At 40.0% G+C, this 22305-nt stretch overlaps 1 protein-coding gene and 1 pseudogene across 1 annotated transcript; one reads left to right on the top strand and one right to left on the bottom strand.

Annotated features, from left to right (window-relative positions):
- Positions 1–1354: 1354 nt before the first annotated feature.
- LOC124875181 lies at positions 1355–4338 on the top strand (annotated as a pseudogene).
- A 1109-nt stretch (positions 4339–5447) lies between these two features.
- dhx35 (DEAH-box helicase 35) lies at positions 5448–20319 on the bottom strand. The gene is made up of 21 exons (XM_047377135.1): positions 20235–20319; positions 19742–19869; positions 19541–19633; positions 19259–19336; positions 19030–19134; positions 18892–18953; positions 17835–17904; positions 14413–14472; positions 13866–13978; positions 13693–13789; positions 13394–13552; positions 11846–12056; positions 11611–11735; positions 11363–11417; positions 11034–11224; positions 10880–10957; positions 10618–10747; positions 10416–10497; positions 10259–10330; positions 8467–8578; positions 5448–6765 (listed from the first exon to the last, which is right to left on the bottom strand). Exons 1-21 carry the CDS (start codon positions 20272–20274, stop codon positions 6727–6729), a joined length of 2100 nt encoding a protein of 699 aa, XP_047233091.1. The 5' UTR covers positions 20275–20319; the 3' UTR covers positions 5448–6726.
- Positions 20320–22305: the final 1986 nt, after the last annotated feature.

Genomic DNA, 22305 nt, shown 5'->3' with positions numbered 1-22305 from the left:
CTCTGCTATTCATCTAAAAGCAATCTCCTAAAAAATGCTTACTATGACTATAGCCTACAAGAAAGGTGTGAACATCAGGTCCTTCAAACAACATAACTTAATTTTTAACAAGGATCTAATAGAAATAAATCATATCAAGTCAAACCATGTTCTAAAAGACTTTTTAGATGGTGAATCAGACAATGTTCCCTACGAAAAAATAAAATATTAAAGTCACCTTATAGCTTAAATAAATATCTGTGAATTTAAACATAAGTAATCTCGGTGGAAAAGCTAAATATTAATTTACGTGAAATTGTGAAGTTTTACATTCATGGGAAAAACTAAGTATACGCCATGTTTCAATACCTTCTTGAATCCTTTTAGCAGGAACTATTTGAGGTAATTATTTGATGTCATCTCTCCGGTTCTCCTTCACAGATCATTCCTTCATTTTGTATATGTTTGCTTGGATTTGCTCGTGCGCATCTTCCTTAAGGCCCATTTTACTTGCTGAGGTACGGATCATTACAGACCCTTGATTGTTTTCTTTTGTAGCCATTCTGTTGTGGATATTCTATGTTTTGATCGTGGTCCTGGTCCATTCTTCAGCTGTCTAATAGATGGCCTCACATTTGTTTCCAGAATACTTTGGTGTACAGAAGAGTACACGGTCCACTCAATGATTGCAAGATCCTATGACTGAATGTGTTTTGTTTTGGGTTTTTTTTTTGCTTGAAGAAGGAGAACAAAACTCCCAGTACTTAAACATAATGCTGTTCATAAGTAAGAAATGAATGACTCTATTACAGATGACTCTGATTCTATAGCTAAATATTGCAGTTCCTTTTATGAAAATCTTTTTTGTTGATGTTTTGATGAGATTAAACAATATATGAACACAACTCGATTTTCAACTCATCAAAAGGCAAAAACAACTCTCTTGGCATGCTCCCAGCTTAAGATTGTGGACGTTATTTCATCTTAAACTATAATTTTTACATGTGATAATTTGACACAAATGTTGCTTTATGTGCAGTTTGGTTTTCTATCTTGTAGATTCCTGAGATTTTTATTTATTGTTTCCTTCCTTTCATTTATGCTGTACCCCTGACCAACCTTATCTTGTCATGTTTACACTTTATTCAACTTGTTTTTGTATTGTTCATTTTACAAATAAAGTCTGAAAATACTAAAGACATTCCTGTTTTTGCATTGATCCCAGTTCTTCTGAGCAGCCAAAGAGAAGGAAAGAAATGAGGATAAAATCAGCAGAAAGGCTTCATATTAAATTGCCTTATGTCACGTATGCATCTGTCTCAATGTTTCTAAAGTAATGGGAGGAGCAACACTGAGTCATGAGTTTGAAACCTCACTTTCCTGAAATGAAAGTAAAAGTTTGTCAAAAATGACGCCACAGCTGCAGTGGGGAAAACCCTTTTAAAGACCTAAAGTTCATCTTCATCTTCATCTCAACAGCAGCCCTAATACTGGTGAGTGCAGCAGAAAACAGATATCTTGTTTTTTGGCATTTGCTGTTTCTACCAACAACGTTGACAACAAAAAGGAAGTTGGAGACTGTGAAGTGAAATAAAATGAGGATTTTGAAGAACTGCAACATTTAACAGCTTTAAACTTTTGTGTTCCATGATCTGTCCTCAGAGTTCAGACATGTCTTCTGGTAGCAACCTGCGGTCTGAGGATCAGTTTCTGTGCTCTATGTGTCTGGATGTGTTCACTGATCCAGTCACCATACCATGCGGACACAACTTCTGCCTAACCTGCATTATTCAGCACTGGGATGGAAATGTTCCCTATGAGTGTCCCCTGTGCAAAGAGCATTTTACCTCTAGACCTCAGCTAAGAGTCAACACCTTCATCAAAGAGATGGTTGCTCAGTTCAGACATGAAGCTCAGCAGGAGGCCATCAGAAGCAGCAGCTCAGGGCAACAAGCTGCCAGACCAGGAGAGGTTCCCTGTGATGTCTGCACTGGACCCAAACTGAAGGCTCTGAAGTCCTGCCTGGTGTGTCTGCTTTCCTACTGTCAGACTCACCTAGAGCCTCATCTGACAGCTCCACGTCTGAAGAAACATCAGCTAGTGGAGCCTGTGGAAAACCTGGAGGACAGAATGTGTCTGCAGCATGATAAATCCCTGGACCTGTTCTGTAGGATTGACCAGACATGTGTCTGCTCGCTCTGCTCTGTTTTAGACCACAAGAACCATGAGTTGGTTCCTCTGAGAGAAGAATCTGAAGGAAAAAAAGTAGAGTTGAGGAAGACAGAGGCTGAAGTTCAGCAGATGATCCAGAACAGACGACTGAAGATTCAGGAGATCAAAGAGTCGGTGAAGATCAGTAGAGATACTGCAGACAGAGAGAAAGCAGAAGGTGTTCATATCTTCACTGCTCTGAAGGAGTCTGCTGACAGAGGCCTGAAGGAGCTTATAAAGGAGATCGAAGACAAACAGAAAAATGTAGAGAAACAGGCTGAAGACTTCATCAAAGATCTGGAACAGGAGATCTCTGAGCTGATGAAGAGGAGCTCTGAGGTGAAGCAGCTCTCACAGTCTGAAGACCACCTCCACCTCCTCCAAAGCTTCTCCTCTCTGAAAGCTGCTCCACCAGTCAAGAACTGGACAGAGGTCAGAGTATGTCCACCATCATATGAAGGGACTATGGTGAGAGCTGTGGCTCAGCTAGAGGAGAAGCTCAGGGAGAAGAAGATGAAGAAGCTGTTGGAGGCTGAGCTGAAGAGGGTCCAGCAGTTTGCAGTGGATGTGACTCTGGATCCTGATACAGCTCATCCTGACCTCATCCTATCTGATGATGGAAAACAGGTGATACATGGAGATGTGAGGAAGGATGTTCCAGAATACCCAGAGAGGTTTTATCTGGGTCCGTGTGTTTTAGGACAGCAGAGTTTCTCTTCAGGCAGATTTTACTTTGAGGTTCAGGTTAAAGAAAAGACTGACTGGGATTTAGGAGTGGCCAGAGAATCCATCAACAGGAAGGGAACAATCATACTGAGTCCTCAGAATGGTTTTTGGACGGTTTGGTTGAGAAATAGAACAGTACAAAGCTCTTGCTAGACCTGCAGTCCGTCTCCATCTCCAGCCTGGTCCTCAGAAGGTGGGGGTGTTTGTGGATTATGAGGAGGGTCTGGTCTCCTTTTATGATGTAGATGCTGCAGCTCAGATCTACTCCTTTACTAGCTGCTGCTTCACTCAGAAACTCTTCCCATATTTCTGTCCTTATCTTAATAATGGAGGTAATAACTCTGCTCCTCTGGTCATCTGTCCTGTTAACCAGGCTGATCATTGCTCTGAAGAAGCTCCATGAAGAATGAATCTGTTGGTGAATCACCTCCACTCTGAGTGACTCTGTAGGTGAAGTCCTGCTGTAGAGATGAGCTTGGAAACGTCCTCAGCAGGAAGGCAACAGCTCAGACCAAGCTGGATTATTTCTGCTTCTCTGTTTCAATACATTTTCACCTTCTGGTTGATTCATGATGTCAAAAAAAAAATTTCTTTCATTGATGTTTTGCTTGTTTGAGATCGTTACTTTGTCCTTGTTTCATTGTTTAACAATTAAACTATTTCTGGTCTCCATGCAAACAGTTTAACCTTTACACCAAATTAAACTGATTATATTTCTGAGAATTGCAACAGAAGTATAGTTCTTATTTATGGTAGTTTTGTCTAAACTTTTAATCAGAAGTATAAATATAACGTGATGATTAATGATGACTAATAATAATAAGCTTGTGGGAATTTACTCTGTTGCATTTATTTTTTATGTTATAAAATCTATCTTTAAGTGTGGTTTTATAAAGAAAAGAAGAGATCAATGCCAAAACCTGTTGAGCTTTTGGGATTTTTGTAATTTCTCAAGCATTTTATGGTTTGAACTTACTGGGACATCCACCCCTGGGAACATTAGGAACTATCAAATATGTTTTCCACTTGTGAATGTTCTTGCTGTAGAGTTATGGACTTCAAGTTGTTTGTGAATTGCCTTATTACTCTTCTTAGATTGCTGGGGAGCAACAGTTGCTTCTCTAAGGTTATTGCTGATCGCTTTCTTCCTTAAAATTGTGTCACACACACCTTCATGTTCCAAAGAAGCAGACAACAAAACGTTGTGCTTTTATAGTGGTGGTAACTTTTTCTGATGATCAGGTGATGAAGTGCATTTGATTATCAGCAATTTGCTGCTACTTTCCTTTAATCATATTTCTTACCATTTCACTGTCTTGTGACATGTATTTTCCCCTGTACTTATTTTATATAGTACCAAAGTGGGTTATTTGAAGCTATCACCAAGCTAACAATCAGTTCAATAAAAATAGGTAGTTGTGGTATTGTTGCCTTTATATTTACACATCCTTTTTAATTTCAGTGTTGGAATAAAATGTGATCTTTCGATTTCTTTGCAGATCTTATCCAAGTGACCATTAACTTCCAAAAAAATACAAAATAATGATTGTATTAATGAAGTATCACTAGTTTGTTTTTGCTGATGCGAGTTTAGTTTACAGTATGAATGTCATGTAACCTTTAAACTGTGTAAATGTGCAGTAACTGTCAGCTCCTTTAAGTCACACTTTTGTTTAAAACAGCTTTTGAGCAAAGGATCTGACTCATGAGGCGCGGCGTAGCGGTAGAGATCATGACCCCTATACGGAGGCATCAGGCCTAAACACAGCTGTCCCTGGTTTGATTCCCGACCCCGGTGACCTGTGTTGCCTGTCTTCACCCTAATTCCTGTCTGCCTACTTTAAAAAAAAGACCACTAGTGCTGCAAAAAATATTTTAAAAGGTCTGACTTACAACCTATTTGTTCTCTTTGAAGCGTAAGACTAAAGACTAGATTTGACCAGGTACAAATTTAAAATTAAGCTTGAATCTGTTGGCAGATTTAAATTTGCCTTAAATATATGTATTTTAATATATTTTCCTTTTATGCAATGTTTTCATGTCATGTCAGGCTCTTTGGGTGGCCTTGTGTATGAATGGTGCTGTACAAATAAACCTACCATGCCTAAATGGGAGAAAAGTACAAACATGTGAAAATATTAACCCAAGATGCATTTGATAGGACCACATTTTCCTGTGACTCTTCTGAGTTAAATGGACTAAAACTGTTTTTAACACAATTCCTTTTTTTATTTCCTAAAGTCCTCGTCAATACAGTTTTTAAACATACACATAACTGCAGCTACAGTCGCACATACTCTCCACACTGCATCATAAAACTGACATGTGTTAACAGTTAAAGGCTGATACAAAAAACACTTTCATCAAAGAAGTTAAATGCATACAGACACTGATTAATGCCCTGGCTGATTTTACTCCTAGCTGAAGCTTTACTAGTATTTGTTGAACAACAGTGACACCTTCTGGCACACAGGCCACATGGAAAGTACAAAAGGACCAACTAAGTTTAAAAAAGCGACCATAAGCAACAGTTAGTGTATGACAATAAGGCTTTATTCGAGAAGCTCACAAGCAAATGACAGGTGATAATTTTAATCTCAGAGGTAAGCTGCTACACATGTCTACAGGTTGCTGCCTTACATGCTCTGTGTCTCCACAGAGGAGGGTGCTCAATCAAATTGGAACGGCTTTCTCCTGAAATACATCTACAAAGTGAATAGGTCTTAGTTAAATACCATTTAACATGCAAATGTACTTCATTTTATAATCTAATAGTTTTGAGTGCACTGTCTGTTGTCAGGTATTGTTTTTTTGGTGTTTTTACAGTTTCACTGAACTATTCTAAAAGACAGGTTCTACTATAGAGATAAACAACAGTAGACATGTAAATTTTGCCATTCCAGCAGTGGACCAAGTGAAGTAAAGCTCTTAGGGTAAAAATATGGACAAAAATATGAGTACAAGTTCATGCAGATGAGATGGAATAGGTTAATAAAATATAATATTAAAACCAAATATAAATTAACAAATGGTAAATTTAAAAAAATGTGTGTATAGTTGTTTATGATGACTGAAATCAAAAAAAATTATTTAAGGTCCTGGATTTGTGTCCTGTTTTTAGTTATCACAGCAACAAATGGCACTTGTCTCATTTTAGTTTCACAGCGATACTTGTACAATATGTGGGAGTATTTACATATTTCATCTTAAAGTGAACTGTGTAACAGGCTGTTTTAAAACAAAAAAATTGGCACAGTATGGTGACAAGGCCACAATATCTGAGCTATACCAGAGCTAAGAGGGAACTCAGTGTAAAAGAAATGCAGCTTCTTCACAGTATCAATCATAGAGCCAGGTGCTAAATGAAAAATATGAAGGAAAATCCGGAAATAAAGTCTGTAGGTGAATATGACAACATTTTACTTGGAAAAAATAAAATACGGTGAAGTCAGGTGATCAAAATATAAAAGGCACCTAGGACTTGACAGAACTGAATAAGCATACAAAAATGAATACCTAATTAGGAAACAACCTCACAGTCCATCGTCATTCAGTATTTTTCTGCAACAGAAAAAAAACTGACATTCATTTCTATGTAAACATACAGCTAAGAAAATGAAAAAGTGCTGACATTACCTCTAAAAATCTACAATTGAGATCTATTGTAGCACGGCCACAGTGTCGAGAGAGATGTGTAGGTGGACATGGACAACAAATATATATCATATCTTCATATATACAATGGAAACAGATGGGAGCACAGTGAGAACTATGTCTTGCTTTCCCTTTGGGTTTCTGAGGATGGTTTATTCAGAGGACTCTAGATCTCTTGCTGGCCAGCGAGCCATGCTGAAAGACAAAAGAAGCCACCATGAGCAGAAAATAATCAGGACATGTAATAATTATTCAGAGCATATGGTGTCATACAGGTCCTTCTCAAAATATTAGCATATTGTGATAAAGTTCATTATTTTCCATAATGTAATGATGAAAATTAAACATTCATATATTTTAGATTCATTGCACACTAACTGAAATATTTCAGGTCTTTTATTGTCTTAATACGGATGATTTTGGCATACAGCTCATGAAAACCCAAAATTCCTATCTCACAAAATTAGCATATCATTAAAAGGGTCTCTAAACGAGCTATGAACCTAATCATCTGAATCAACGAGTTAACTCTAAACACCTGCAAAAGATTCCTGAGGCCTTTAAAACTCCCAGCCTGGTTCATCACTCAAAACCCCAATCATGGGTAAGACTGCCGACCTGACTGCTGTCCAGAAGGCCACTATTGACACCCTCAAGCAAGAGGGTAAGACACAGAAAGAAATTTCTGAACGAATAGGCTGTTCCCAGAGTGCTGTATCAAGGCACCTCAGTGGGAAGTCTGTGGGAAGGAAAAAGTGTGGCAGAAAACGCTGCACAACGAGAAGAGGTGACCGGACCCTGAGGAAGATTGTGGAGAAGGGCCGATTCCAGACCTTGGGGGACCTGCGGAAGCAGTGGACTGAGTCTGGAGTAGAAACATCCAGAGCCACCGTGCACAGGCGTGTGCAGGAAATGGGCTACAGGTGCCGCATTCCCCAGGTCAAGCCACTTTTGAACCAGAAACAGCGGCAGCAGCGCCTGACCTGGGCTACAGAGAAGCAGCACTGGACTGCTGCTCAGTGGTCCAAAGTACTTTTTTCGGATGAAAGCAAATTCTGCATGTCATTCAGAAATCAAGGTGCCAGAGTCTGGAGGAAGACTGGGGAGAAGGAAATGCCAAAATGCCAGAAGTCCAGTGTCAAGTACCCACAGTCAGTGATGGTCTGGGGTGCCGTGTCAGCTGCTGGTGTTGGTCCACTGTGTTTTATCAAGGGCAGGGTCAATACAGCTAGCTATCAGGAGATTTTGGAGCACTTCATGCTTCCATCTGCTGAAAAGCTTTATGGAGATGAAGATTTCATTTTTCAGCACGACCTGGCACCTGCTCACAGTGCCAAAACCACTGGTAAATGGTTTACTGACCATGGTATCACTGTGCTCAATTGGCCTGCCAACTCTCCTGACCTGAACCCCATAGAGAATCTGTGGGATATTGTGAAGAGAACGTTGAGAGACTCAAGACCCAACACTCTGGATGAGCTAAAGGCCGCTATCGAAGCATCCTGGGCCTCCATAAGACCTCAGCAGTGCCACAGGCTGATTGCCTCCATGCCACGCCGCATAGAAGCAGTCATTTCTGCAAAAGGATTCCCGACCAAGTATTGAGTGCATAACTGTACATGATTATTTGAAGGTTGACGTTTTTTGTATTAAAAACACTTTTCTTTTATTGGTCGGATGAAATATGCTAATTTTGTGAGATAGGAATTTTGGGTTTTCATGAGCTGTATGCCACAATCATCCATATTAAGACAATAAAAGACCTGAAATATTTCAGTTAGTGTGCAATGAATCTAAAATATATGAATGTTAAATTTTCATCATTATATTATGGAAAATAATTAACTTTATCACAATATGCTAATATTTTGAGAAGGACCTGTATTTTTAGCATACCTTAGCTTGCTTGTAAAAATGAGGGGCCAGCTCAACCAGCCAGGAAGACTCCACAGCAGTCACATCACGCATGTAGTATTTTGATGTCTGCACCACTTCGTTGAAGACGACCCTGGGAAGATTAAAACAAAGACTTTCCAAAAGGGTTGAAAACCTTCATAACATCCACGTTTACAGTGAGTTGCAAAAGTGTTCCTCCCTCTATAACCTTTTTTGTTGCAGATGAACACAAAGTAGTTTCAAATTGTTAAGTTGAAGGAAAGGATGCATATTTTTCAAATTCTTCTCAAATAAAAAGTGAAGAACGTGGAATGTGTTTGATTCACCACCTGAGTCGATATTTTGCAGAACTGCCTTTACATCTGCACAGCTTTTGGGTTATGACTCTTCCAGCTTTGCACAACTAAAGATTGAAATTTTACCCATTCTTTGAAAAATAGTCCAACTCAGCAAGACTGGATGAAGAGCCCCTATGAAAATTATTTTCAGGTTTTATCACAAATTCTCAACTGGATTTAGGTCTAAGCTTTGGCCATTTTAATATGAAAATGCCTTCCTATCTAAACTATTCCATCACAGTTCTGTGTGTATGTTTAGACTCGTTTTCATGCCAGAAGGTGAACCTCCACCCTGATCTCAAGTCTTTTTCCGCCTCTTACAGATTCTCTTCCAGGATTACCCTGTATATTTAGATCCATCAGTCCTCCCATCAATTCTGGCCATCTTCCCAATCCCTGTTGAAGAAAAGCATCCCCACAGCATGATGCTGCCACCACCATCTTGGGTTCTCGGTGGGTTCTCGATTATTCTCCATATAATGTTTTGCATGCTGATCAAAAAAGATCGAATTCAGTTTCCTCTGATCTTATCACTTACACTAAATGTTTGCTGTGTCCCCTACATGTGTGGCTTATGGAAAGCTCAAAATAGGACTGGCATTTATCTTGCCACTCTTCAATCAAAGCCAGATTAGAGCGACAAATTTCTCGTCTAGATATTTGCCCACCTGAGCTTTGGGTCCCTGCGGCTCCACCAGTGTTACCATGGGTCTTTTGGCTGCTTCTCTGACTAAGTCTATCCTCGCTCAGTCTGTTTCGGTGGACAGCCATGTCTTTATAGTTTTAATCAGCCTTTTCCACAGAACAGCTGTATTTATACTGAGATTAAATCAAACTGGGGTGGTCTCTTATTTACCATTAAAGGTGACTTCTGAAGGCTGTTGGATGCTCTAGATCATGGCTGCATAATATTATGAAAACATGTAACTGTAAATTATGACTGAATACTGCAATGATAATGTCAATTATGATTAACACACATTTTTCTGGCCGTCTTCCTTCATCACGTTGTCCCCTCCACTCTTAATGAGTTTTAGCATTGACATGAAAGTCTAACCAACAGGCCGAAAATATTAGTGGCATGCAGAATTTGCATGCATAACACTTATAATATCCTATTAAATATTGCATCCAGGCAGTTCTTTGTTATTATTATATTGCAAACATCGATACTGAGATGAAAAATGCGATTTGACATACATTTTGCAGTTATACGCTAGATTTTATTTCATGGTATAAGAGTAAAGGGGACTACAAGCAAATGCACATCAGACTTTTCAGAATTGTATAAAGAAATGCATTATTTTTCTTCCACTTGTGCTACCGTTTTAAATGCTTTTACAAGGCACTTTACATTCAAGTATTTTACCAAAGATTGAGAAATGTTTGCAAACCACTAATGCATATTATGTAGCAACCAGTGAGAACAGGTGTGACAAAGACAGCATACTGACCACTTTGGAGGTTTCTCTCCATACAGCACAGAGTTGGGGTGGATGTGAAGTTCGAGATCATCTCGTAAAGTCCTGGCAAGACAAAACAACAACAGTCTTCTGATAGTGAAATAGCTTAGGATCATACAAACAACCCCTGACTGAACTGCATGCTCACCGATAGGAACCAGAATGGTGAATGCGGGCAGCATTAGCAAAGAATCCAGACACAATACACTTCAGGATCACATCTGGGTCACCTGTGTACAAAAACAGCACTATGAGTCAGTCAAACATCTACAGACAATTGGGGTCACAATCTTTTGTTCTTGCAGAAACATTGGTTAAATTAAATTAACATAATCATGACAATGACATACCCTCACTGGACGTTCGTGGCACTTTGAACTTGTTCATGAGACGCCGAAGCTGCTCTCTTACTGTGATGGCGCGCAGCAGACCTTTGTAGTTGAGAAAATGTTCCTGACACCATTGGGAGCTTTTCTGATGCTGCAGAAAATACAGCAAACAAAAAAGTCCCACTGACATGATTTAGAGTCACATTCATCAAGTTGTGAGAGTTCACCGCAGCCTGAGGACTTCTCTAGTACTGACTGAGCTGCCTGTGTCCACATGCCGTACCTTAATAAATGCCTCGTATACATTCAGCATAGTGAGGTGGTCTCCCTCAGCGACTGCAAACTTCCTGTGTTCGCGAGCCTGCAGGGGGGCAAACAGGATAGTTGTTGAGCTGATGAAGCAGAAAGTACAAAAAGCTAAAAAAAAAAACACTTACGGCGTCTTTCTTCTGATTGGGTGGCACAAGAAATACATTCTGAATTTGCATCATTGCTGCTATGGTAACTATCTCTTTGGAGCAGCCAAAGTTTCCAGACTCTAGGAGCATCTTAGCAAACATGGGGCTGAGAGGAAACTCGGCCATCCGCACACCCATGGGGTCAGTCAGACGGCCGTAATGGTCCAGACCTGCCATGAAACACACAGACTTTAAAAAGGGTGCATCCATGCTTGACTAGTGTATGCTGGCACATAACGCGTGCCATCAGTCTTGCAACTGAAGGACAGCTTCTGTTTTCACGCTGCTGATGACCAAATGTCTCTTACCTCCAAGAGCGTAAAGTAGTTCCAGAGCCTGAACCATAGTCTGAGCTGGGGGAGGCTGAAACAGAAAAAGGTCGAATTAATTTACAATCTCGTGTCTATAGATCTTTACAAACACAGAGAGTTAATTTCAAGATGCCACAATGCATTTATTTTTAAGGGATCTTCTACTTTTGTCAATGAATTAAAAATGAAATACACAATTGCCTTTAAAGTGAGTCAGCACACTACATTGAGTGGGTGAGACTTACAGAAAGGAAGCTAAATCGCAGCACGTTGTCTATGCCTAATGCTTTAAGCTGAAGGATCACAGGGGCCAAATTAGAGCGCTGCATCTCTGGAACAGTAGAGGCAGGTAGCTTCTCATAGTCTTCCTCTGATACAGGAGACAAGAAACAACGGGAAGCAAAAAAAAAAGAAGCAAAGAAGTGATTATTAAAGGAGACTATGTTTCTTTGATTATTTTATTGTAATTCTGACATGTACCTGTGTACAGCCTAAAGCATTTCCCAGGTCTGTTTCGTCCGGCCCTCCCAGCCCTCTGGCTGGCTGAAGCCTTGGAGATGGGAGTGACCACCAGAGATTCTATGGCAGTGCGAGGATTGTAGGCCCGTAGCTTCACAAATGCGCAGTCTATGACAAACATGATGCCATTTATAGTAATGGAGGTTTCAGCTATATTTGTGGCCACCACAATCTGGAAAGAAAAGGAAACAAAGGAAAAGATGAGCATTATTGATACCTTTAATCCTTGAATAGAAGTCTGTTCATAATATCTAAAGGGACTGCGTATGTAAGATTTTCTAAAGGATGGCCACTCAGAATAGTGTGGTGGTACAACCCATCACCACAGTGACTGAAATGCTTCCTGTAGAAGCTTAACATCTGGATTAAGAGTGAGCGTCACCGTATAAATGACTCATCACCGTCTCCACTCCACTCAGCCTGTTTTGCCACCGTTTTTGTTACTGGCTTTCTTGATACCTGCTCGTATTCAGGCCGAGTAGAGCGAAGTAGAGCAGAGTGGAGCTGTGCGGTGCTGGAACCATGAATGAAAAAGAGGCATAAATGTGTTTTGTTTGCAGTCTTTGTCCCACCTCATGTATAAAAATAGAAAATGGGGACTAAATCAGATCCTTGTGGAACAACTTAGATATTATAAGCGGTGCATTGTTTTATATTTTTTAAAAACCACAGACTTCTGTCAGAATATCTAAACCAGAATATTTCACTGTTCAACAGAATCAAGTCTTTTTAAAACACGTTTATGATCTAGCCCAAACATAATGCTTCCATCTCCATGATTGTGAGGATCTCCAGGTCATACGCCAAAAATGATCTCAAGTAGCACATTGCAGATTATTCTCAAAAAGTTGATCCGAAGCAGACTTTATTGCCAAGTCAATAAAATAAAGCTATAAAAACCTGGTTGAAAACATGTGCAAGGCCACTGATTCAATTCCAGCATTCAGTCTTCAAGACGTCATTTTTGAAGATCAGGAAACCTGAAAAGGCTTTAACTCTTCTCTGAACCTTAGCAAAGCGGAACCATTTTGTAAAGAAATATAAACATGTAAAGATATACATAGTAATAAAAAAGTAAACACAGCCACTCAATGAAATGTGTTTATGAGGCCAGTAGGGGGGCCAGCATACTTTTAGTGGGGGGTCACTGCCAAACATGGACCCCTATTTGAGGACGCAACCGAATATTTATAACAATATTTGTGAGAGATGGTTTAAAAAGCTGACTTAATAGTTATTTATAAGTTCAGCCTAAGTATGAAAAAGAGCCAGCTGGCACCTAAACAGGAGGCCTTCTGGACGCCTCCCAAGAGCTGATTATTTCAGAAGCATGGATAAACGGATGGGAGGACAGGTAGAAGGGAGAAAACCACAATGTATATTTTCAGTTTGACTAAGTTAAAACTTAAAGAAACTTTATATTGCACAGGCTTTGTAATATAAATTGAATTACAGCAATGGGATAACCCAAATATCTCTACATCACTACACAGAAAGACAAACAGTCACCTTGCGAACAGTAGATGGAGCCCGCTCAAAGACTTTCATCTGGTTTGCATAGGGGAGACCCGAGTACATGGGCAAAATTCTCAGGTGCTTCTTCATACCATATCGAGAAAGAGATCTGGCGTGATCCTGCAGGAGGGACACCACCTTCTCCACCTCATCCTAAGATGAATTTTAATACAAGACAAAAGAAAAAAAAAAATCAACATTTATGTGTTAGTCATAAGAAAACAAATGCCTTCGGTGACAATCAAATTATTAACCAAAAGAAAAAGGAAAAAACCATGAATATGATAACTTACCTGCCCAGTGAGGAAAGCCAGAACGTCCCCATCATCCTCCATCTCATGGATTTTCATCACAGTCTCCACTGTGGCCTTTACATAATCTGGGACTGGGCTAAACAAAAACCAGAGATTAAAGTTTTAAGTTAAAAATGATCACATCCTCCAGCTGGAATCTCCATTTGGACTACCTGACGGTGTAGAAGATGTCCACTGGAAAAGTGCGTCCCTCTACAGTCAGGATTCCACATGTGTCCTTGTTCGGATCCCCGGACTCATTCAGGTTAAAAAACTCATGGAATTTCTTCAGATGATGAGAATATCACAGTTAGTAGATAGAAATATGTTTTTATTGCAATTTTATTACATTTATTTTCCATAATCACATAAGGTATGAAAGAGTTAAAACATGTAAAATATAAAATATGCAATTTTCTTTTGCCAAAATAACCAATTAAGCACAACTCCCTTAAATTTGACAACTGCCAAAGTCTGTAAGTCATTAAATCATTTGCAGGATCAGACAAAAGCCCTTTTAAAACAGAAAGCACAGCAGATGTCAGATTTGGCGTTTGAGCTGACTTGCTTGATGTTCACAGCAGCCGCGACCCGATCCTAGTTATCTAGCCATCATCAGGTTATCGCAGACGTAAGCGCGTTGTTACTCCACCAGTGTCTGCCTTTGTTGATCTTTTCATGTTAACCTCGCATATCTGTTCATCTTAATGATGCAGTCACCTTGGCATCAAGAGTCGCAGAGGCCACAATAACCCTCAGGTCTCGCCTCTTCTTCTGAATCTGTTGAAGAGTCGGAGAAAAATGTGAGAGGGGAAAGTGATGGCTAAAAAAAAATGCGGACCCCACAATCAATTAATTGAGATGGAAGCATTATGTTTGGGCTGTTTTCTGCTAAGGGTGCAGGACAACCTTGGTGCACAGAGGGCCCAATGGAGAAGGCCAGTTATAATAGAAGTTTGGATGAGAATCTTTTACCCTCAGTCAGAACAATGATGGGTCTTCCAGTATGACATTAACTCAGGATTCACCGCTAAGCCGGTCTCCAGACCTTAATCCTACATGAAATCAGTGGAGGGAGCAAACGTTTCGAGTTGTCAAGAAGCAGCTAAAAAAAAAAAAAAGGATTTTGGAAAGATTTTGCCAAGAGCAATAGGTCAAAATCTGTCTAGAGAAGTGTTTACCAGTGCCAAGGTATCCAAATGCTTTAAATAGTTACAGTTTCAAACAAGACAGTCAGAGACTGCCTACCTCCACCACCCAACATAGGGTCACTGACACATTAAAACAAAAGATCCTGGATCCACATCACCACCAAAATGTAATGGATTCTTCCTTAAGAATTCATTTGTAACATTTTCTGTAAAGCTGCTAACAAACACACACACACATCCGTTTTTTACTATCTATGAGGACTTTCATTGACGTCCATTCATTTTCATTCATTTCTCTGGCCTAACCCTGACCCTACCCCTAACCTAAACTCAGCTCAGACCATAGTCCTAAACCTAACTCCTAACCCAAGAACAGCATTTAAAAGTGAGGACCAGGAAAATGTCACTTTCCAAAAATGTCCTCACTTTGCTGATAAAATTTGAAAAATTGTTAGTCACTACAACACACACATACACACACACACATACACACACAAACTCAACTAAAATGAAAACATAGCAACCTCAGCGGAGGTAAAAGATCTAAAATTTCCCATCATACCATTCCTAACGGTTAAACTATTTTTGATTGAAAAATAACATAAAAAGCAGGAGTGACCGGCTGCAGTAATTAACGCAACATGTCCCTCCCCCACCTGTTGCAACGTTTGATATGTCTCCCCAACTCACAAGAAAAACAAATAAAATAAAAAAAGTCACAGGTGCAAACTGAAGTAGCACCACTCATCACTCTCATTAAGGTAATATAGTTGCAAAACTACAGTTAGTAAGTTTAGAGCAACAATCCTGTTGAGTAATTGATAGCAGACTGGTTGTCTGAGCATAATATTCAAACTAATTAACTAGCTAATATCAATTACTTATACTTATCTTATTGAATAAGGAGCAGGAAAGCAAAAGGTTATTAAGTTCTGCTTAATTAGTAACTACAGGGGTTGGACAATGAAACTGAAACACCTGGTTTCAGACCACAATAATTTATTAGTATGGTGTAGGGCCTCCTTTTGCAGCCAATACAGTCAATTCGTGTCGAAAATGACATGTACAAGTCCTGCACAGTGGTCAGAGGGATTTTAAGCCATTCTTCTTGCAGGATAGTGGCCAGGTCACTACGTGATACTGGTGGAGGAAAACGTTTCCTGACTCGCTCCTCCAAAACACCCCAAAGTGGCTCAATAATATTTAGATCTGGTGACTGTGCAGGCCATGGGAGATGTTCAACTTCACTTTCATGTTCATCAAACCAATCTTTCACCAGTCTTGCTGTGTGTATTGGTGCACTGCCTTTAGGATACAATGTTTGAACCATTGGATGCACATGGTCCTCAAGAATGGTTCGGTAGTCCTTGGCAGTGACGCGCCCATCTAGCACAAGTATTGGGCCAAGGGAATGCCATGATATGGCAGCCCAAACCATCACTGATCCACCCCCATGCTTCACACTGGTCATGCAACAGTCTGGGTGGTACGCTTCTTTGGGGCTTCTCCACACCGTAACTCTCCCAGATGTGGGGAAAACAGTAAAGGTGGACTCATCAGAGAACAATACATGTTTCACATTGTCCACAGCCCAAGATTTGCGCTCCTTGCACCATTGAAACCGACATGTGGCATTGGCATGAGTGGCCAAAGTTTTGGCTATAGCAGCCCGGCCGTGTATATTGACCCTGTGGAGCTCCCGACGGACAGTTCTGGTGGAAACAGGAAAGTTGAGGTACACATTTAATTCTGCCGTGATTTGGGCAGCCGTGGTTTTATGTTTTTTGGATACAATCCGGGTTAGCACCCAAACATCCCTTTCAGACAGCTTCCTCTTGCATCCACAGTTAATCCTGTTGGATGTGGTTCGTCCTTCTTGGTGGTATGCTGACATTACCCTGGATACCGTGGCTCTTGATACATCACAAAGACTTGCTGTCTTGGTCACAGATGCGCCAGCAAGACGTGCACCAACAATTTGTCCTCTTTTGAACTCTGGTATGTCACCCATAATGTTGTGTGCATTTCAATATTTTGAGCAAAACTGTGCTCTTACCCTGCTAATTGAACCTTCACACTCTGCTCTTACTGGTGCAATGTGCAATCAATGAAGACTGGCTACCAGGCTGGTCCAATTTAGCCATGAAACCTCCCACACTAAAATGACAGGTGTTTCAGTTTCATTGTCCAACCCCTGTACTTCTAAATCTAGCAGGTGTGTATTCTATGTTTTGCATAGTCTATGTATCTGAATAACACCAAACTATATATATACACTATAGATATTATTAGAGCATCAATAATTAATATGCTATGATTCATTCACTCATCTTCTACACTGCTTGTTCCATAGTGGGTCATGGGGGGGCCGGTACCTATCTCCAGCAGTCTACTTGCGAGAGGCAGGGTACATACACCCTGGACAGGTCGCCAATCCATCGCAGGGCCAAACAACCATGCACACACTCATTCACACTTAACAGCAATTTAGAGAGACCAATTTACCTAACAGTCATGTTTTTGGACTACGGGAGGAAGCCAGAGTACATCGTAAGAAGGACCCACGCATGCACGGGAAAAACGTGCAAACTCCATGCAGAAAGATTCTCGGCCAGGAGTCGAACCCAGGACCTTCTTGCTGCAAGGCAACAGTGCTACCAACTGCACCACTGTGCAGCCCTATGCTATGATTATTTCAAAAAAATATTTTTTTGTGTTAACACTGTGAAACTGTGTTTTTTCTTTTTTTTACTTAACATTATCACACAATGAGAATCTAAAACGAACGTGTCTAATTCAAACCTGGTGACCAAAGTCAAACACGTTTTTACTTGATTACATGCAAATCAAATTTAAATGTTTTTTTCTGGACCCCAAAAAACTATTAAAGTTAAAGACCATTCATTCATTTTTTTGTAAGTGAGCAAAGTTACAAAATTATGGGGGACTGAATAAGTGTTTATCTCCACTGCACATCAAATGATCGGTTACCTTCTTCAGCAGACCAATGGCTATGTCTGTGTACAGAGTTCTCTCATGTGCTTCATCCAACATCAGCACACTGAATATAACAGAGCAAAGAAGAGAATTAGTTACCAATAATAGCCTGAACCAAATCTTGATAATAAAACTGAAACACTTGTTATATCTGACATAAAACAAAAATTAAATATAAACTCGAAGGCCACTTTGTTAGGTACACCTGTTCAAATGCTTCTATACACAAACAGCAAATCAGCAAGCCACAAGCCAGGAACTCAACGCATTTATGCACCTAGATGTAGTCAAGACAACTTGCTAAAGTTCAAACCGAGCATCAAAATGAGGAAGAAAGGAGAACCGACTTCAAATATGGCACAGCTGTTGTAAACTGCTGAGGATTTTCACGGACAACCATCTCTCTGGCTTCCAGAGAAAACAAAAAGAGAAAATATCCGGAAGATTCTTAGTGGATGGAAATTTCTTGCTGGTGTCAGTAGACTGGTTTGAGATGATATAAAGGCAAGAGTAGTTTAATTAACCACTCGTTACAATCAAGGTATTGGAAAAAACATTTTTTAACGCACATCAGGTCGAATCTTAAACCTGATGGGCTAAAGCAGCAAAGGACCACACCGGGTGGGACCCCAGTCAGCTAAGAACAAAAAACTGATGATACAATTCATGCACAATAACTAAAATTGGAGACTAACGGATTGGAAAATATTGCCGTGTCTGGTAAGTGTTGATTTCACCAGCAACATTCAGATGGGTGGGTCAGAATTTGGCCTAAACAACATGAAAGCATGAATGGATCATGTCCTGCATTAAAGGTTCAGGCTGGTGACAGTCTCCTTGTGTGGGGGATAATTTCTAGACACATTTTAGGTCCCTTAGAACCCACTTAGCATTGTGTGCGACAGCCAACCCGAGTATCGTTGCGCGCCCTTTATGAGCGCAGTGTACACAAATACAGCAGTTTTGAATGCAAAACGAAGTCCACTCTGATACTAGCAAGGTGCGCCTAATAAAATGGCCAGTGAGCATATCTTTATTTCCAAACATGTACCTGTATTTTTTTAAAAGAGGATCGGCCATCATTTCTCGCACGAGCATGCCATCTGTCAGAAACTACAGCCACAAATGAATTAGTAAAGACTGAATGACACCACACACAGGAGAGACTGAAACATCTTCCTCTAGCTACCTTAATCCTTGTGGCGTGGGGATCAGAGCAGTCATCAAACCGGATGGTGTAGCCCACCTCGTGTCCCAGGAGGGCCCCTCGCTCCTCTGCAACACGGTTGGCCACCTACAAGCGGGGGATTGGGACAAAGTATCAAATCTACTAGGCACGTGGCCTACAGTGTGAACCAAATTTCCCTGCAGCCAGATGACATTGGCAAAAAGTGAAAGGACATCAGCTGAGCTCTTACAGAGATAGCAGCCACACGGCGAGGCTGCGTCACTCCAATCACTTTCCCCTCCGCTGCCCAGCCAGCCTCCAGCAGGTACTGATTGAAGGCAGATGAAAGAGAGAGAACAAAGCAACAAATTACAGATTCTGCATAAATTAAGCTTTAGCTGATGTGGCCCAAACTCTGCTCTTAAAGTGGGAAATAGGCTGCTAAGCATCCACACAAGGTCATATTGAACCACTGTGGAGAAAACTGCTGCATTTATGCACCATAGGGCAAACCACTTTTACAGACACTAACCTGAGGTATCTGTGTCGTCTTCCCACATCCCGTCTCCCCAACTATTATAACAGTCTGGTAGCTTTCAACCAGGTATAAGATGTTGTTTCTGTGCTGCATTGGAAATAAATAAGAAAACCCATAAACTGAGCAATGACAGGTAGGTAAATAACATTAATCCTGCTACTGCATTGATACATCTGTGTAGAAGCAGTGTAAAACCTTAAAAACTGGGAGCTTTTGCCGCTGTTTCTCTATGGAGAGGGCCGTGTTTGGGTTGAAGATGATGGGGGAGCCGGTGGTCTCTGAGCTGAGATCCCTTTCCTCTGAGATCCCCGGAGCCTCAGTGCCTGGAGCGGAGCAGATGGCGAAGAGGAAGGAGAGATGTTTTATTAAAATGTTAGCCGCAAACTGAGAATTTTTAAAGAACGACAGCCAGGATTTGGTGCAACGCCCTGCAATAAAGCCTTTTCACTTGCGCCCAATCTGTAAATTGTTATTATTATCCCAAACTGGTACCTTGGCAGGTAAACACTAGAATTCAGCGCAGCTGAGCCTGAGTTGAAGCGCTCAGGCTGCAGGAAGCACGCAGCAGCATTAAGCTCCGCTGCGGACTCACACATTAATCACTGATTTACGACAGTACCAACACATTTGCAACTATGAACCCGAAAAACAACATTTCGTGCCCCATACTTATTTTCTTTGCACTTACCCGGCTTCCAAAATTTCATCGTGGAGTGGGGAGCCGCCATGTTGGCTTTTACGTCACATCTTTTTTTTTTTTTTTTTGCCCGCGAGACTGACGCTACGCTCTAAACTCAGAGATTTCTGAATGATGTCAGAATATGGCAAGCCGATTTAGCAGTTAATCTGTGAACGCGTTCCACTAAAGAGGTACACACACCCAGGGCACCTGGTGTTTGAGCTGCTGCCCTGGGGGCGCAGATAATTTTTATTGTGCAATAACTTATCAATACATCACTTCTTTAAGTAGCCCATGTGTAACTCACACCTGTAATTAACATTTTTTTCTGATTTATGGCTGCACTATTTATGCACTGTATTTTTTTCTGTATATGGTTTTTGTTATCTATGCACCTTATATGGGTCAGTAGACCAATTTTGTTGTACTATTACACATTATATGTTGGGTTCAATGACAATAGATTTTAGCTTATTCAATAAAACCTGTACAAAAATGTTTAGCTATATGAAATACCATTTACTTTGTCCTGAATCAATACTTCAGATACCTCCAACCTCCCCCTAAAGCAAAGCCCATAGCGTTTCCCATCAACGATTATCATGCTTTCAGTTCCAGTTGTCCAAAAGTGGATTCTTTATTAGACATCTTGAGATGTTGCTTGTAAAAGAGGAAAGACAGCCACACAACATGATGCGGCCACCTCCGTGCTTGACAGTCTTACAATGTTAAAACATGAACATGTCTCTAAAAATCATGGCCTTTGTTCTTAATTACATTTGCAAACTCTAAATAGCTTTTTACTTTTACTTTTGGAGTAATAGCTACTCCCTTGCTGGGTGGCCTTTTAGCCTAGGTCAGTAAAGGACTCATTTCACAGTGGATAATACCACTTGCCAGTTTCAGACAGCATCTTCACAAGATCTTTTGCTTTTATTCTGGGGTTAAAACATACAAGTCGCACAAACACATTTTTTGTCAGTTAATTTATTTGTTTATTTATTTAAAATACAAAGAGACAGTGCACAATAGCAAACATTTCTGTAAATATTCCAGCTGAGCCAAATGGGCAAATTTTCAGCAAGGTAACTGATATAAAAGGTGATGTAAACAACAAAAATATTGCAATTTAAATTAACAATATTTTAGGCAAGGCAAGTTCATTTACATAGAACATTTGAGCAACAAGACAATTCAAAGTGCTTTACATGATGACAAAAAGTACTTTGCAGTGACAGAAAAAAAAACATGAAAAAGTACAAAGAAAAGTAAAGAAAAGCTGGACTACAGACTAAAATTAATTGTAATATTTTAGGGCTGAATGAGCCCCCTGTCTGAAATTGTAAGGTTGTTGCACATATTTCTTCTTAACATAAAATCAAACAGTTCTCCTTGGAGAGAAGGCAAATTTACTCGTTCTTTACACTGTCAACACACCAAGAGATCTATCTGATGCAGATAAGGTATCAACTGCTTTTAATCTTTTACCAGAACCTCACTTCAAAAATCCAAAACCATCCTTTCAAATTTCGTTTCCCCAAAACTTTTTAGACCATAGTTTTACTGGTAGACATGTTATTTTATTGTATTAGAATTTAGAGTAGTCATTTGTAACCTTCCTAATCAGGACTACTGTTACTATTATTGATATATAAAAACGATAAATTGACACAAGAGTAATTCAAATACATGTTATGACGTTATGCCACATGTACTGCATTTGAAAATAACTTCAAATGATGGCCTTTCAGACAAACTGCAATAAATTCAGTTAAATTTACTAACTATACACCAAAGAAATTTTAAGAACATTTGTATATATATATATATATATATATATATAATTTGTGTGTAGTAACATAGAAAGACATAGAGAACATGTCTTGAACACACTTAGTGAAATTTCTTTAATACACATCTTCAAGACACCTCCTATATGGACACACTATGCATGCATTGATCAGGTGATATTTTGGTCCGTTCTTCTTCATAAACCCCAAAGGATCTGTGGGCCCAATCTATGAACTCTTAGCTTTAGTTCTTTTAGTATTTCTATAAGATTCGGGTCCGTTGATTGGCT

The sequence above is a fragment of the Girardinichthys multiradiatus genome, chromosome 1 (genome assembly GCF_021462225.1).
Source record: "Girardinichthys multiradiatus isolate DD_20200921_A chromosome 1, DD_fGirMul_XY1, whole genome shotgun sequence".
Taxonomy (NCBI): domain Eukaryota; kingdom Metazoa; phylum Chordata; class Actinopteri; order Cyprinodontiformes; family Goodeidae; genus Girardinichthys; species Girardinichthys multiradiatus.
Note: the sequence above shows the minus strand (reverse complement) of the source record. Positions and strands in the feature narration are given on the sequence as shown.

What these genes read in the sequence shown, in the direction of transcription:
- dhx35 (XM_047377135.1), bottom strand. Translation starts at nt 20,274, where the DNA reads ATGGCGGCTCCCCACTCCACGATGAAATTTTGGAAGCCGG. An exon ending in CCTCTTTTAAAAAAATACAG is followed by an intron (nt 17,905 to 18,891) that starts GTACATGTTTGG and finishes TGTTATATTCAG; the next exon opens with TGTGCTGATGTTGGATGAAG. An exon ending in CCAATCAGAAGAAAGACGCC is followed by an intron (nt 10,958 to 11,033) that starts GTAAGTGTTTTT and finishes GCCCCCCTGCAG; the next exon opens with GCTCGCGAACACAGGAAGTT.